The sequence below is a fragment of the Solanum pennellii genome, chromosome 2 (genome assembly GCF_001406875.1).
Source record: "Solanum pennellii chromosome 2, SPENNV200".
Lineage (NCBI taxonomy): Eukaryota > Viridiplantae > Streptophyta > Magnoliopsida > Solanales > Solanaceae > Solanum > Solanum pennellii.
Genome location: NC_028638.1, coordinates 40,101,890 through 40,119,526, shown reverse-complemented (window position 1 = coordinate 40,119,526; position 17,637 = coordinate 40,101,890). Strand labels below are relative to the sequence as shown.

The 17,637-nt window shown below is 34.7% G+C and overlaps 2 protein-coding genes, 1 long non-coding RNA gene and 1 other non-coding gene across 6 annotated transcripts; 2 read left to right on the top strand and 2 right to left on the bottom strand.

The window, feature by feature from the left end:
* Window positions 1-2,348: 2,348 nt before the first annotated feature.
* Window positions 2,349-2,544, top strand: LOC114076202. Its single transcript, XR_003577079.1, has one exon. It is a non-coding gene; the product is annotated as a U2 spliceosomal RNA (small nuclear RNA).
* A 147-nt stretch (window positions 2,545-2,691) lies between these two features.
* On the bottom strand, window positions 2,692-9,292 carry LOC107008617. Of its 3 annotated transcripts, none has more exons than XM_015207727.2 (7): window positions 9,108-9,290; window positions 6,653-7,432; window positions 6,457-6,538; window positions 6,246-6,312; window positions 5,235-5,420; window positions 5,068-5,128; window positions 2,692-3,262 (listed from the first exon to the last, which is right to left on the bottom strand). In XM_015207727.2, the coding sequence occupies exons 2-7, from the start codon at window positions 7,401-7,403 to the stop codon at window positions 3,090-3,092; spliced, it is 1,320 nt and encodes a 439-aa protein (XP_015063213.1). In that variant the 5' UTR covers window positions 7,404-7,432; window positions 9,108-9,290; the 3' UTR covers window positions 2,692-3,089. The 3 variants fall into 3 exon arrangements, with proteins under 3 accessions (XP_015063213.1, XP_015063212.1, XP_027770653.1); XM_015207726.2 differs by having other exon boundaries at window positions 6,653-7,443; window positions 9,108-9,289; XM_027914852.1 differs by lacking the exon at window positions 5,068-5,128 and having other exon boundaries at window positions 3,065-3,262; window positions 6,653-7,443; window positions 9,108-9,292.
* Window positions 9,293-13,653: 4,361 nt separating this feature from the next.
* On the top strand, window positions 13,654-17,360 carry LOC114075953. Its single transcript, XR_003576246.1, has 3 exons — window positions 13,654-13,923; window positions 14,981-15,024; window positions 17,133-17,360. It is a non-coding gene; the product is annotated as an uncharacterized LOC114075953 (long non-coding RNA).
* LOC114075952 (pentatricopeptide repeat-containing protein At5g39350-like) lies at window positions 15,534-15,830 on the bottom strand. Its single transcript, XM_027914129.1, has one exon. The coding sequence runs from the start codon at window positions 15,828-15,830 to the stop codon at window positions 15,534-15,536; it is 297 nt and encodes a 98-aa protein (XP_027769930.1).
* Window positions 17,361-17,637: the final 277 nt, after the last annotated feature.

Here is a 17,637-nt window from a genome sequence, read left to right as displayed (position 1 = left end):
TAATAAATTATGATTAATGATAAAGATAACTTGAGAATTAAATGTAACATTATCCATTAATTTCATAAACGAACAAATATTATTGGATCTCCCAAAATAATAGAGTGGATAACTATTGTTAGACGGAGAAAGTAATTCCCAAAAGGGAAACTTTCACATATAGCAAATAAAAAATTTATATTTGTATGCTATAGCAAAGTTTGCATAATTGCGCTCCATAGCAAATATAGAAACTATATAATACGCTATACATATACAGTTGAAGCGAATTGTATAAAACGAAGTGTATAAAACGAGAAAGAGAAAGACACTTGGGCAGAGAATTGTATAAACGAAGTGTATAAAATGAATTGTATGATTATAAGTGTATAGAACGATTATATACAATTTGAATTTGTACAAAATGAGAAAGAGAAAGATAAAAGAGACTTGGACAGGGAATATACAATTGAATCGAATTGTATGAAACGAGAAAGAGAGAAATTAGATACAATTTAAATATGTATAAAACGAGAAAGAGAGAAAGACAAAAGAAGCTGGGCAGGGGGGTATTTTTATTGTATAATTATAAGTGTATAGGACGAAAATATATGTACTTGCATGTGTATATACAATTTTCTCACGCTTTATACAAACAGAAACGCAATTTATACATTTCGCTTCTGTTTGTATAAGTGAGAAAGGCGAGGGTTGCGAGCGAGATCTGGAAGAGGGGAGAAAGGGGAACAAAAATATATCTATTTATACAATTTTTTTCTGCTTTATATAAATAGAAACAGTTTTTATACACTTGTGTTTAATATAAAAAGTGAGGAAGCGAGCGAAAGATTGGAGCGAGAATGGGAGAGTGGCGAGCGAGATTTTTAAGAGAGAGGCGACTGACAAATTTTGGCAAACGAATGCTATAGAGCACAATTTAATCAAACCCTAACTACTCTATTTATTTAGGTTATTAATTTGCTATTATATATAATTATCCCTTCCCAAAATATAGTGGGCTTTTGCGCAGCAGGAAATTCTCAAACTTGGGTTATACCATCATTTTGAGTGAATTGAAGAACTTTGTTTTTTTTTTTTCTTTTCATTTTTATAAAATTTTAAATAAAATTGGACCTTTATGTGTTCCTATGTATGAATATTATGGTATTTAATTAATTTTAATTGTGTACTTTGTTGCATAGTATGCAAGAAAATGAAACTAAAGTTTGTGAGACTTATTGACATAGTGAATGGAGTTTAGTGTTACTACATTTATTTGAGTCTTTTTGGTTTTGTTTGAGATTCATATATTTGAAAAAGACTAACTTTTATTGTAATTATTTAATTGAGATGAATTTATACGGAACGATGTGAACATTGAAGATTAATATAGTAGTGTTGGGACTTTAATCTCAAAGTGGCAACAAATGAAAAGATGTTTTGTGGTCCATGAAAATGATGAGATGACAAATTAGAAGAAGAAAAGGTCGATTGAAATTACTTATAACTTAGTTCTTGAGTTTGAGATATGAGATGACTATGAATCCGTTATGTTGTAGTCTTGTAGAGACCATTAGCAATTCATTGGGCACAAAGCGTTCTGTGTTAGCAAGTTTTGAGAAAAAATTCGCATATTTCAAGAGATGTGACGCAGACAGTCTATTATAATATAAGTATTAGTGGCTGCTTTCACACACCCCGTGGTCTAGTCACACTGAGACACCTTCATTCGCAATATCTTTAGTTTTTGACTTAAGTAAAAAATATTTATACAATGATCAGGTCATATATTATGTAATTTCGGATAAATTTCTTGACAATCATTAATTGATAATATGATAAATCGGAAAAATTACCTTATAGATGTATTTAAGATCCTATATAACATCATATAAATCTAATAATATAACAACTTAATTACGAGTGATAACAAACATTAGTGGCTGATCCCACACACCCTATAAGTCTAGTTACACTGAGACACCTTCATTCGCAATACCATTAGTTTTTGAATTTAGTAAAAAGTATTTATGAGAACAGGTATATATTGTGTAATTTCATATAAATTTCTTGATAATGACTAATTGATAACACGATATAAATGATAAATCGCCTATTATCACAAGCAAAAATTCAATAAAAGTGTAAAAATAAAACAAAAAAAATATACACTGTTAAAATCCTCCACTTTTTGTATAATCTAATCTTTAAAAAAAAAAAAAAAAGTTCATTCGATTCGAATTAGTTGGAAAAAATGGAAGTCATTGAAAGTATCCCATTGCTTTAACCAGCGATACCATATCGCTGGTGTACTAGGAAGAAGAAAAATGAGCTGCAAATAAAGACCAAGGCTGAGCACAAAGTAAAGCATACCTTTCTCGGCCTTTTGGCTAAGATCAAGTGTAGTATCTGTTCTTATCAGTTTAATATCTGATATGTGGGTCATTGATTCACACGATATTAACTCAATTTTTTTAAGGGGAGGGTTCATTACGGTAGCTTGCTATCGGGACTCTCAAGTGTCGTCTTGGCATTACACTATAGCCTAGACCTGGCACACCCCTCCAATTCATTACTAAGGTTTCTTTGCAACTAGGTGTGTTTGTTTATCCTTATATTGGGATCTAGAACTGTTTGAGTATGGACTGAGTTTATTCCCTACTACATAATAGCAGTTGTGTGATGCTAGTGAATTTATAAATGCATTCATTCTCCCATCTGAAGCTACAAAATCACCATTGCCAGAAATTAGAGAGTCTTGTCATGAAAAAAAAAAAGCCTATAACATTACAAAATCAACAGTAGGAGGAACAACAGTATAGGCTACAAAAATAATCTCCCCTCCAAAAAAAACAAAGTGGGAGAGGAAATAAGTTAACTGGTTACAATATAACATGTCAAAACAATTAACCAAGACCCTTTAAAGGATAAGACCGCGTATGAGCTCAAAAAAGACTGTAGCTGCAGCAGTCCACATTTGTCGTGATTCTTACACATCTCAGACCAGTCTTGAATTCCCAAAAGTGTGAAACCAAGTCTCAGCTCCACAAACGAGATCATACCAAGACGTTACCAACAATTTAAGCTTTTGATAACTCATCTGAGCTTGTCTAATCAATTGTTCGCGGACCAAGCAGACTACAAAGAACATCAGAGTAGAAATTCCAGTCTGAGTTTGTCTGATCAATTGCCCGCTGACCAAATGGATGCTGCTCTACATATTTCTGTACATGTTCTGCTTTTAACAACTCTTCCAAATAAGTTCGCAAATCACCTCCAGGGCCTACAACATGGTGCAACTTTTCAATCATCATAATATACATCATTTTATAGCACAATATAAATTAGAGATTTCCAAGAAACGCTCGACTCAATAATCATCAGTAGCAAAAAGTGTCCATGAAGCTTGAAGTGAGAAGCGAAATGCACTCTTCTGTGAAGTGGAAGGAACACTTCATGAAAAAATAAAAAATTGGCACAAATTCATTAAAAGCCCACCCCTGCTTAATAAATAGTGTTGTTTGCATAATCCATGTATGTTGATCTAACTTTGCATGTTGCATCACATCTAACATCTTTAAGTAAGGAAGGCAATCAAGCAGCAAGGGTGTCTAAGCCCACTACCATTCACACTAGTCAGATGGTAGGAATCACCGAATCAGTTCTAATAACCACTAAAAGGGTCACATTAAACATGAAAAGGAAAACAACATTGCTGCAGATAACCCCAATATAGTTTGTTGGGAGATACGGAGGAGTTGGTGTGCTATCAAATTTGGAGACAAGAAGTTCAATCACATCAATGTCAATGTGATATCCAGATCGACAAGGATCATTCAAGCAGGCAGCTATGAATAAGGCCTATTCCAAATACAAGTTAACTTGGACTTGACCTTGAAGCTGTGAGCAAGTGGAAAGTCGAGGCTAACTGTGAATTGGAAGGCTGTTATGTCAACCAAGTCCTGGCTGTGTCAAAATCAATACAGATGGTAGCACTTCTTTCAAGCCACAGGCAAAGCAGGTATTGTAGTAGTTAGGAACTATAAAAAAGTTTTGATGACCGTGGTGTACGGGCCAGCTTTCACGCACCTCGACTAATTCCACGGGATACTTGTCACCTCCCACCAGCAACAGGTACCAAGTAGCTCTGTCCACCAAGGCTAGGACGGGTTGGTATCTAGTTATGGCTTTCTCTCTTTCTTTGCAGTGTAGCAGCAACCTATGTTGCTCAAACTCTTCATAAATGTCATCATGTCGGAACCTATGTTGCTCGAACTCTTCATAAATGTCATCAGGTGCTTGTTGGACCCTTCTAAAGTAGTGCATTTTTTAGGTTCCGACATGGATGCGGCAACATTTTTGGAGAGTCCGAGCAACTTAGGCATGCAACAACTTTGCAGAAGCTTTTGCAGCAAAGGAGGGAATCAACTGGTGTGTACAGAAGGCATATAACAATATTTGGTTGAACTGGACACAGAATTAGTGACCAAGATGCTGAGAACAGGCAATACAAACAACCTCAAGTTGAAGCAGGTTATAAACTCCACAAATCAGATTGTGGACCAAGCTGAAGTGCAAATAACTCACTGCTTTAGAGAAGCCAATCTTGTGGCAGACCTATTGACTAAACGAGCTACAATCACGGGAAACAGATCATACTACTATACCTTCCAAAGTCTACCTAAACACATAAGGGCCCTTTTCAATTAGACAAGGGTCAAACGCCCAACATTAGACTGAGGTATGACAAAGCTAAAAAATTTGTAAGCTAACTGAATTCAGGGTACGATAGATTAGCGAGGACTTTATATATAAAATTGCTCCTTACTACATCTTTTTAGCAAAGACTGTATAGAGTCATGTGCATAGAAAAGATTCTTTCCCCCCACCCTCTCCCGCTCTTTCTATTTGTACTCTTTTGCTGATTAATTTGAGTGGTAGGTATCAAGTCAAACCCCCAACACCTTAAAAATCACAGCTTGGGTGATGGCTTAAATTTTATTTTGTTTTAGTTTTAGTTTTTTTTTAAAAAAAGAAGAAAAACAACAGTATACAAATATTAAGAAGTACCAGACAAAGGGGTCTCACCTAAAGAATTATCATTCTTGGCCTTGAAGGTGTAGGAATGAGGAAATATTGCAGTGTGCAGCTGAGGAAAAACGTCGTGCATTTACAATCACGAAAAAAAATACCAAATCAGAAGGGGTCATTTAGGGGTAGTCCTGGAACCAAAAAGAAGGTGGTGTAAAGCTTACCGGATTTAGCAAGGCCTTGTAGGGAGAATCATCCACTAGTAAAGTATTTGATTCATCATAATCCCCTCTTTCCCATGGTAGATTTGGATCATATCTGTCCCACACCTTGCTCAGCTCCTTGCAAACCAAGGGCTTATGCTTGTTCTCAAGTGTCCTAAACATTGTCTCAGTGCTATGCGACATATCCTGCAATATTTAGTAAATAGAAACTGCTTATTCCTCTAAGAGAGAAGTGCCCAACAATATATGAAAAAAACAAACTATCTATAAACACACACACATCCACAAATCAATGGTCACACAGAAGTATCATGCTGTGACTGCAGGCTCATTCTTCTTCTTCTTTTCCTTTCCATTTTACTAATGGTTGGGCTGAGAGTGAAGAAAAGAATGAACCAACCTTTGGTTAAGAAAGTTCTGGTGGGGAAACATAAGAGACGTAAATATTCACCAGTAACCTCCTCTCACACCTTGCAAGATAGGTGGTCCATATCACAAGTCGCAGTCCTTGTCAAGGGCATGGTCAAGCAACATAAATGATACAATGCATAGAGAAACAATATAAATGAAATAGGTCTGGTATAGTTACAAGAATCAATATAACTTTCCATTCCCTTCCTTTCATTCCAACAGAGGAAAACAACCAATGTGTTCATGCAGTTAATAATATATTCTAAACCCTATATACAAAAGGGGAAAAAACAGCCCATGTGTTCATGCGTTTTAATATTAGTCTAATGCTAGCAAAGGAATTGCAAAAATCACAATGATCCATCAGAGACCTGACAATCTTGCAGAGCACAACAGTACATTAAGCATCAGCTTAGGTCAGGGCCAAAATACCACAAAGGAAATTGAATCTTTCCCTAAGCAAAGAAAAACTACAATAGGGAATCATACTCCTTTTTCTTTGCTTTTCTGTTTGTCACTTTCCTGCTATTTGGAAGAGGAATTTAAGAGTGCAACTCAGAGGAGCAATATGGAAGTATTTATGGAAGGAAGAATGCTTACCCAACAAAATAACAACTTTTGCTTCAAGTCTCCCAATAAATAATCAACAACTTTAACAATGTTCTTCCTGCACAAACATATATTCCAGTAAATGTTTATAAGTAAACCATAAAATGCATTAGAAAAACTTAAATCATTAACTGGGGTAAACTAAAAGATCAAGTCAGGAAAACGACATAAACTCAAGAAGCATTTCAACATCAAGGATTACTTGGATCTAGAAGACCAGATGCCCACGTCAAATCTTTCAAAGCAAAAATTCAGAAAATCAGTACAGTAGGGTCTCCTAAATACTGCAAACAAAAGTGATGAGTATTTGTGTAAGAACCATGTGTTTCTTCGTCTTGTGAATGAAGCTCAAAAGGTCATTTAAGCAATTAAATGAAAAGTAAATCATCAATTCTCACTTGCCCGTCTTGAGAAACATGCATCAGCCTTGCAGTCTTTTGGCGGTGGATTGACTACATCTGCAAGTAGACCATTGACATCAAGGATGAGAAGTTTTCTCTTCAAATTAGAAGTCATCATGCAGAAATCATCTGAACTTATGGGAGCTGACTGAACTTGCATATTTAACTCTGAATTGTTCAACGTCTTCATCGTACTTCTTTTCTTCCTTCTCTTTTTCTTAAAAGGACTCTTTTCCAAAAGAGTTGTGATCGCTTCTGTTTGCATTTCAAGATGTCCTAGAGGAAGCAATTGAGCATCAGAATTCTCTAAACCAGCCACGACTTCAATGGAAATATTTGGATTGTCGTTTTCTACGTCTCCATGCTTATTATCCAGCAGTATTGGATTTGAGGGAACATTGTTCTGATCCATGCTACAAGGGTCAACTTTTTTGTCCAACGCCTTCATCCTTTTTCTTTTATTTCTTCTTTTTTTCTTAACAGGACTCTTTTCCAAAAGAGTCGTGGTTGATTCTGTTTGTATTTGCAGATGTCCTAGAGGAGGCAATTGTGCTTCAGAGTTCTCTAAATTAGCAACATCTTCAACGGAACTTTCTTCACTTTTAGGAGCCTCCAGATTTTTCAGCATTTGACCCAACCTTTGCTGTCTTACCTTTCTGTTAGCCTTCTGCCTCGCCCTTTTTCTTTTTTTCTTGGATATCAATTCCGCACTCTTCATAATAGAATCTTCAGTTGAAAGTGTGTCCATTTAGATATGCAGAACTTTAAGGAGCGCACCTGATGAATCACTTACAACAACAAGCCAGAGTTCGTCAGTTATGCAAGGACCTCCAACGTTAACTCAAGCACAGTTCTATCCATAAGGTGGATTAACAATGACAGCAGTTGATTGATTAGATTTTAAAAATTATCCAGATTCACAAACCACAAGTTATGAAGAAAAAGATTATGAAGAAAAGGAGAGATTTAAATTTTGGAACGGAAAATTAACAAACAGAACACTCTGCACGGCTGCACATATTTGACCTTGAACTCGAGAAAAAGGGAAATATGACTCATCGTGCACTAATTTCATGAACTATTATCTTAAGCGTCCATTCTGATCGGCCAGATTTAAGTGGTATCTTAGATCAGTTGATCTATTTTTTAAACACCGTGGTGTCCGTACTAGCTTGCGCACACACCTTGTCTAGTTCCACTGGGTACCAGGTAACTCAACCAAGGCTTAGACAGATGGAAGAATCACCTAGGGTTTTTGGATCATCTTAGATCAACAAATCTTGATCAACCAAACACAAATTGATCTTTATCACTTAAATACGAATAGACTGGTTTGTCTATTATAGTAATAGTGGAAAAATAAATTATTGGTTGAAAAAATAGGTCGATAGAGTAAACATCAAATCATAATTCTGAATTTCAGAACTTGAAGGTTGTGACAATGGTATGCTAATGGAATGGCATATATTCGGGGACCTCCCAAAATGAAAAGAGTATCATTAAATTTGGACATAGGGAATTATTATCAACCATTTATAATTTCAGTTAACGGAGAAGCAACGTTTCTTATTGTAAAGTCTGAGGTCTATTTCCGTCTTACTGATCCAGAAGAGAAAAGAGTAACTAGTGTTCCATAATTTTTTTTTAAAAAAAAAACCCTTATACTTATTTAAATATCATAGACATGAACATTTACTAACTTCTAATTTTTTTATAACCCGGGGTCAATGGCGCAAGGTTCGAAACTAAGAAGATAATGGGTCTGACCCTCTACCCTTCTCCAACATAGCAAATTTCTAATTATTTTGACAGATTTCTTTTGTTTAGCCATTTAATATAGGCAATTAACATAATCAAAACTACTCTTGTTTATCCAATCACAAAGCTCTGTCTGGTTAGATTGAAATTTTTACAGCATTTGTCTAAACAAATAATTTTCCTATAATTTATGACATACATGGAACTGAGGCATGATTATTCGATGACTAATTTTCTAGTGTCTTGAAATTGTCTTTGCTTTACCTCTCTTTCCAATTTACCCAAACTGCAGATTTTTAAGTTGCATACCAACATTTGAAACACCAGTAAAGAAAATGGACACACAAAATGGGATAAAGTTAGAAGTACAAAATTCACAATATTCATAAAATTGATTAATAATACTTCAGAGTGGATCAATAAAAGGCCACAACTTTACAGCTTGTCACATGAAAGTAAGTAAGAATGCCGATTAACACGCAAGCAAAACGAAGAACTAAAAAGATCAAATTTTGAGCCTTTATCAATACAACAGAAGCAGACACGAAGCATTTGAAACCATAAAATTCCTATTCTAGGATTACAGGTCATGCAAAAATAGAAAGTAGGGTTTGTTGGTCATATGAGAAACATATATGTGGAAGACAAGAAAAGATGGAGATAGATATAGAGCATAGAAAGCAGACGAACGTACAAACACTATTCGCCGGAGAAAGAGATCCAAGAAATTCGTCGGCGGAGGAGATTGCGGAAGTTCGCCGCCGACGGAAAGCGGTGATCTTTCGATAGACTCCGGTGTCGTTTGAAATTGTCAGGCTGGATTCAGAATTTTGGGTCGTGCTCCCTAACTGCTAGAAAACATGTGGGCCGGGATTCTGGGCTCTTTGTCAGCGGTATCTTTTCAGGCCCATATTTGATATATCATATAAAAATGGCTTTTAAAAATATTTTTATCTTCGTCAATAACATTTATGGTAGAGGCAAAGACCAACAAATCATCAACATACATGCAAATAATCACATGTGAATTATTCCAATACTTATGATATATGCACTTATCACACTCACTTGTTTTAAAACTATTTTTAATCATGCACGAATTAAAGTTTTCATGTCATTGCTTTGGTGCCTGTTTCAAATCATATATGGATTTAGTAAGTTTACATACTTTGCTATCTTGACCTGCTTCAACAAAACACTCGAGTTGGTCCATAAAAATTTCTTCATTTAGGTCTCCATTTAGAAAAGTAATTTTTACATCTATTTGATGAATTTGCAAATCAAAAATTACAGCCATAGCAACTAAAAGTCTAATGGATGTAATTCTTGTTACCGGAGAAAAAGTATCAAAAAATTCTAGGTCTTCTAGTTGTTTAAAACCTTTTGCAACTAGCCTAGCCTTGTATTTATCAATAGAACCATCTGGTTTCAACTTTTTCCTTAAGACCCATTTGCAACCAATTGTTTTACAACCCGGTGGTAAATCAACTAACTTCCAAGTTTTATTAGAAATTAGAGATTTCATTTCATCATTTACAACCTCTTCCCAGAAAATAGAATCATGTGAAGATAATGCTTCTTTCAGAGTTAGAGGGTCACTTTCAAAATTAAAAACATAAAAATCAGGACCAAAATCTTTTTCTACTCTAACTCTTTTACTTCTTCTTAACTCAAAATCACCAACTTCTTTATTTTTTAAAGTTGAAGTAGAAGAACTGGGTAGTGACAAAATATTTTGTTCAATCCTTTGACCCCAACTATTTTTAGTATCAAAAGGAAATTTATTTTCATGAAAAATAGCATCACCAGATTCTATTACAATATTATCTTCAAGATTAAAAACCCTATAGGTTGTGTACTATTTGAAGCATACCAAGAAAACACAAATAGTAACTTTCTTATCCAACTTTGTAATCTTGGGATCCATTAGCCTTATAAAGGCTAGACAATCTCAAACTCTTAGATATCCCAAACTTGGATTGTAACCTTTTCACAATTCAAAAGGTGTCAGTTTTGACTTTTTATGAGGCACACGATTCAATACATAACAAGCAGTTAAAATAACTTCACCCCAAAAATTCAAAGGTGCACGTTACTCAATAAGCATGACATTAGTCAATTCAACCAAAGTTCTGTTTTTCCTTGCTGCTACTCTATTAGATGAAGGAGAGTAAGTAGGAGGATATTCATGAATTATTCCCAATGATCTAACAAAAGAATTAAACTCATTTGATTCATATTCACGGCCTCTATCACTTCTAATTCTTTTTATTTTTCTTCTAAACTGATTTTCAACCTCATTGAGCTAAGTTTTGAAATTTTCAAAAGCATTACTTTTATTTTTCATCAAGTAAATATATGTAAACTTAGAAAAATCATCAATGAAAGTGATAAAATATCTATTACCTCTACGAGTTAGAATTTCACCAAGTTCACAAATATTAGTATGAACTAATTCTAACAAATCAGTTTTTCTTTCAACTTGAAAATGAGGCCTTTTTGTGATCTTAGCTTTACTATAAGTCTCACACTTTTAGAAATTCTTTTTAACCATTGGGATTAATCCTAAACTACTCATGACTCCAACACAACGATCATTTATATGACACAAACGAGTATGCCAAAAATTAGTACAAGAAAGCATATAAACAGAAGTAGAAATTTTATTCATCTCAATATTCAACTTAAACATCCCATCACATGCATACCCCTTACCCAAAAAAGTACCCTTCTTCACTATTACATATTGATCAGATTCAATAATCTGTTTAAAGCCTGCTTTATTAAGAAGAAAACTAAACATCAAATTTTTTCTCATAGAAAGAGTATAAAGTGCATCTTTCAATGTTAATATCCTTCCAGAAATAAAACACAATTCAACATCTCCCTTTCCAAGCACTTGAGTAGTGTGAGCATCACCAAGCATGATGGTTTTAGGCTCCTCAAAATGAGTATATTTTTAAAACCAGTCTTTGTCATAACAGACATGACGGTTTGCACCAGAATCATGTTAGGATCAAATTCACGCACACACACTAGATGAATGAAGAACACAAGAACTTTCAAGAGAAAGAGATGAGAGATCTAGAGAGAGAAAGAGAAAACTCAATATTTCGTGGTAACACCCCGTGAGTAAACTTCCACGACGGTGAGGTATATTTATATTAATAAATCAAAGTATTTTTGGTTACAGAGAATAAATAGGAAAGCCTAAAATAGAGAATAAATAGGTCCGAGCGCTGCCCCGAACCCCGCCTTCGGGGCTCCCGCCCCCCATAACCCCCTGGCAACCTCACCGCGGAGGTTAAACCGCGTAAACAGTTATATATATTAATCAGGCTCCACTACCTAACAAATCAGCCCACCATCCATCAACATTCTCAACCATGTTTATGTCGATAATCACCGCCACAAAAAGTTCTTCGGTAACGTTTGTCTGAGGGTTAAGACCACGTTTCCAAATTTTGCAAAATTGAGCAATATGCCGACTCTTGCCACAAACAAAGCATTGTCCCTTTTCTTGAACTTGTTGATTTTGTGCTTGGTGATTTTCACTATTATTTTTCTTGGGAGGTCTGCCATCATTTTTCTTGAATTTTTTCTTCTTAGGCTTTAAAGAAGTATTTTTGTGAGTTTCAGGAGTAGCATTATTCGAAGTAATTAAATTTACCTTCGATGTGATGTTGTTCTCTTCTGTTTGTAAAAGTGCATCTTGGCCCCTTGCTTCTTCTTCCATGCGGATTTTCATTATCAAGGTTTCAAGAGAGGTTTCCTTTTGTTTGTGGCGCATAGTTTTTTGAAATTCCTTCCAAGAAGGTGGAAGTTTATCCACTATGCCACAAACAATAAGGTTATCTCCAATTTTAACCTCTTCGGACCTAAGCTCTCCAACAATCATGATGAAGTCTTGAGCTTGATCTACCACTGATTTGTTGTCCACCATTTGGAAACGAAAAAATCTACTAGCTGCATATTTTTTCGCTCCAGCCTCTTCGGTATCATACTTACTCTGCAATGCCTTCCAAATTTTCTTTGCACTAGAGTAAGTTCTATCATAATAATCATAAAAATTATCAGATAGACAATTAAGAAGATAATACCGACACTTATAGGAATCACCATCTTATTTTTTCACTTTCCCTGTATGAGAAATAGTTTCATCATCATTCATAGTGGTGATGTCTTCTTTATTTGGATTCTTCTCGGTTAATACATAAGAAACACTGAGAAGACTTAAGTAGAAAATATTTTACCCTTCCATCTCTTGAAATGGTTACCATTGAACCGAAATGGCTTGTTAAGATCTCTCATCTTGACATCCGCGGTTTTTTCAATTGTAGCCATCTTGATTCTCCTTAAAATTGTTAGTGAAAAACTTACTAGATAACAAAATATAAGATTACAATTGAAAATAAAAATGAAGAAAATAAATCTCTTCAAGGCTGAGGTGCGGATATCTCGATCTCTTTAAGGAGATTCAAGCCCACTCCAGCAAATGTTTTCACCAGTCCAGCAGTAGTCCTCTTTGACTTGTCCCCTCCAGGATACAACAACATTCACAAATTATAACTCAACAACTCTGGACAAGAGTTGAGTCCAAAGCTTCACAAAAAAGAACACCTCCCTTCAACTAATAAGAACTCTCTTTTAGACTAACACTTTCACTCTATGTTTTTTCTCTTGTGTATTGTGTGTCTCAAACCAAATGAAAACCACCACTATTTATAGTTGGGGATGTCTTTCTAGCAATGAATAGAAAGATTATGGTGTAGTAAATAGTGTATATAATGATCTTAAGAATTATATAAGTTACAAGGATAATGGAGTAAGTTACAAGGATAATGGAGAAATTAAGAGTGACAATGATAGCACAAATGCCATCAACGGCTAATGCCATCAAAGGCATTTTGCATAACTGCAATACAAATGACATTGAGAAATGCATATGACAATGAGAAATGTACTAATGCATATGGCACTAACTCCAATAGATTAGTGTAGTTACTCCCACACAATGAATATCCACAAACGTATGTATAAATGAAACAAAGAAACGGTCAATATGACAATGTAAATATGCAAATTTCTTTTAATATTAAAATGTCCCCTACACTAACACCATGCAATTATTGCCTTTGTCAAGGCACCTGACATGTTTCAGGTATATCTATGTTCAACAGAACTCTCAAGTTGAATTATGCTATTAATTTCATTTATGTCCAATTATGGTATAAATTCTACTATAGTAGAAAAGGGTAGTTCAACATGCTTGCTTCATTATTTAGGGGTATTTTTGTCTTTTCACATTTAGGGGTATTTTTGTCTTTTCAATTTTCTCTAATGGCTAGGTGTCATCTTGTTGCTTAATCAATTTTTGCCCTTTCACTTTCCTATTGCAAGGTGTCTTTCAATGGTGATCTGAATGTATGCATGTGTTCCTCTATGTCATCCTTCTATTTTCCCTCTACTGATATCACTATTTTCACATCAAAGTTCACACCATTTACCAGGTAAGATTAAGCATGTTTCAATTGAGCTTTTTCACTCATCTTTCTTTCATCAAAGTGAAGTTCCAAATTTCATTTGGCTGTGCGAATGTTCCCTTATTTTTCCATTTGAGATTCTTATTGATGTTGGATTATCCTTTTGGTTGGGTGATTAAGTTTGATTTAGGTGTGTGAATATATGAAATTTGATTTGGGTATGTGTGGTATGGAGGTTTATAAGAGATGGATTAGAAGGAATAAAGGTTTTCTGCATCAATTGGACTCTATTGCCAATGGAAGAACTATTTTTTTAATTTTTTTTAAAGCTCTCTGCTTTTATGGTGTGAAAACAAGAATGAAATTGGATTTCATTTTTAATATAGAATTGGTGGATATGTGTAGTTTATAAATTTCATTTCTGTGCCTAAATGGGTTTTTTGTTTCCCTTTCAAAGTTTGTATATTTGATTAGTTTTGTGTTTGTTTGAGCCTTTGTTCATATATGAAAAAATCATATATTTTCACATGCAATAGATTTTGGTTGTCTTTTGTTACATGTATAGTTTGATTTTCTTTATCAAAATTCTTTTCAACTTCCTCTGTTCATATATGGGTTTTCCCCATCTGAATTAATTAGTTCGATTTTTCTTGTGTTTTGGAGTCTTTTTTGGTTCTGAAGCTCATCATTTTGTTCAAATTCCAGCTCATGGACCTTAACTACTACTTCTAGAGTTTGCTATCTGTTTGAGTGTGTCACCATAAAAATTGCTACTCCTTTTAGACAATGCCTCTACNGTTCTATTCTACTATCTCTTGTCATTACTAGCATATTTCTGTAATCTGAGTCGATTGTAATGTTAATACCTGCTCCATGTCCATCATTGCTTGATTCTTGTTCACAATTGTTGTTCTTGTTAAATTATGATTAATAATTATATTGCTTGAAAGTTTTAACACTTACCTAGAAAGAAGATAGAATCTTCTTGATTCACATACTACATGTATGTTTAATTTTTTACTTTTAATTTACTCAAATCTGCACTGTGTAAAACGTGTTCTTGTTCTTGAATTCATTGTTGCAGAGACCCTTTTAAGCTCAAAGGCCTTTCCTGATTTTTCGATAAAGGTATGAGCTCTTTCTTATTATGGTTTGAGTTTTTCATTTGACTTGATGTAGGGTTTAATTTCATACTGTTTCGTTTTGTGTAGTTGGTGAGTTGGTAATTTGTTTTGTTGGTTTAATATTGGGGTTACTTTGTTTATTCTGAGTTTAAAGATTCAAACTTTGTGCTTTTTTGTTTTGTTTTCGGCTATTTTCGTGTATTGTTTCTGCTTTGTTGAGCTGCTGTATGAATTTTTTTCCGATCAATATTTTGCATCAGTGTAAAACAATTGCATTTAGCATACATATCAATAAAGCGAGTTTCCACATTAACATCAACCTGAAGCCTGAAGGTCCAGCCTGATAGCCCAGCCATGCGGCATTTGCCAAGCCTCAAATGAGGCAAACTGGCACATGCAGCAGAAGGGATGCCAAAGTTACTGTATTTGGCTTTACACCTTCAAGCTGCATCCTTTGACAAAATCATAGTGCATTTAAGTACCAATTGAAATGAAACTGTGGATCATTGTAATCTAAGTAACCACATCTCTATCGATCATCTTCTCAAAAACCGACCTTGCTTTATCCATTCTTCCACACTTGATGTACATATCAACTACAACTTTCCAAACAGACAAATTTTCCCAAAAAACTACTTGTTCGACCAGTGAGTGAACCTCTCTGCCCATCTCAAAGTTCTTCAGGCACCCACACGCAGGCAACACGGAAAGCACAGTGCCACAATCAGCATGAACACCATCATCTTCAATTCTCCTGTAAATCATTAGGGCCTCTTTAGGACTATCATTTCGGCAATATCCACTGATCATAGTATTTCAAGTCCAACAGTTCGTACCTGCATTGCTTCAAAGACCCTCCTAGCACCCTCTTTTGTCTCCACAACTCATCTAAACATTCGAGTATTTTTCTGTTTATAGGAAGCGATTTGAAAGAGTTTGTACAGAGTGGTTGATAAACTTAGAAGTTCCTGACATATGTCAATTATAGAAATGGACAAATGAGCCTTGTCTAAAGCTGCAACATTTGCCTACTAAGATTTTCACAATATTATACAGTAATATCATGAAATTTGTTTTCACTACTTAAGTTTGCCAGTAGAAACTCTTTAGTGAATTTTCTTTAACTTATTTACTTGTGGGGTCCATGTTTACATGGCATAAACATATAATTTATTTCCACAATAATAAGATGTCAAAATATTTCCATTAACTTGAATCAAGAATAAGGAGTTACCTCTTAAACAGTTAAGCTCTGCTTTATTCTTAGCATCGGTATCTCTATGATTCTGCAATGCACTAGCGAGGGATTGATGCTTCAAATGAAGTTCATTTATTGTTTGTATAAGATTTTTAACTCCTACATTCAAATCACTCAATGACTTTTGGAGGCATGATCCTACAGACCAAAAAGTAAAAAAAATTATAACTGGAGAAGGAATAAGGACGTATCATTCGAATAGAAGATAAAACATATCAAACTTCTTATCATCTTCAGGAAGCACCTCAACAACTGCAGCACACAACTTCTTCTTCATTTGCCTAACGTCATCTACAGTTGATACTATATTCCGGAATATTTGCACGATCTTTTGATCATCCATTTTCTTCTGTTCATATTCCGTTTCAGTGTTAACATCAGAGGTGCCTCCAGTTGCACCAGTTTGTAAAAGGAGACTTAAGAAAGAATCATCGCATGCATAGACAGAACCATCTAGCAACAAGAAGATGCAAATATAGATGAGAGAAAAAAAATTGATCCAATTTAGAAACCTATAGCTCTAATTTTTTCCTTTTACTAAGACAACCAATAACACAGACTATGTTAGAAGAGATAGGAATCTTCATAATAATTCTATCTTACCATAACAGTAAAAAAACAACAAACTGTTCTGTACGAATTCTGACCTGATATTCTTTAGCAATTATGTGAGACTTAGGATACCTTAGTTTTGTTTGGGTGTTCCAAATTCTTCTGAAAGAATCACCAATTTTTTTATTCTTTAGTGTGTAAAAAATCTACTGTTTCAGTATGCCTATGTCTTTTTTGGCTTTTGGTACTTTGCATGCATGTGACTTGTCTTCCACTCATATCGGTGCAACACAAACTGCTAGGTAAGACATTCAGCGTCCAAATAAAGAAGTTGTTTGCCAAAAACAAGGATGCATCTTCAGCAAAACTGTTTATCATGTCAATCACCGAGAAAGATATTGCTAGCAATCTGCCACTGCCCGTCAACGCACCAACAACTCCAGAAAGCAGTAAACGCAAGCTGAAGCAAATCATGATAAAAGAAGACTAAAAGGTATTCTCTCTACACGACTGTCAATTGCTATGCAGCAATAAATGTTGTTTGTCCTATTAATTTTAAAACTAATGCTTGCATTTGTTGTTGAATTTGTTTATGATGTTATATGTAAATTCTGAGTTAGATCTATATAGGAAAATATGTTTTTGATGATATGCTATGATTAAATTTTATTCTTCTGGAAATATAACAAATGTGGTTACAACTTGTATCCCTATTTATTGCTGAAGGGAATCTATCAAATCTGTTAAATTTGATAGATTATTTATAGAAACAGGATGTGTGTTGCATTAGGAAATGTGTTTCAGTTT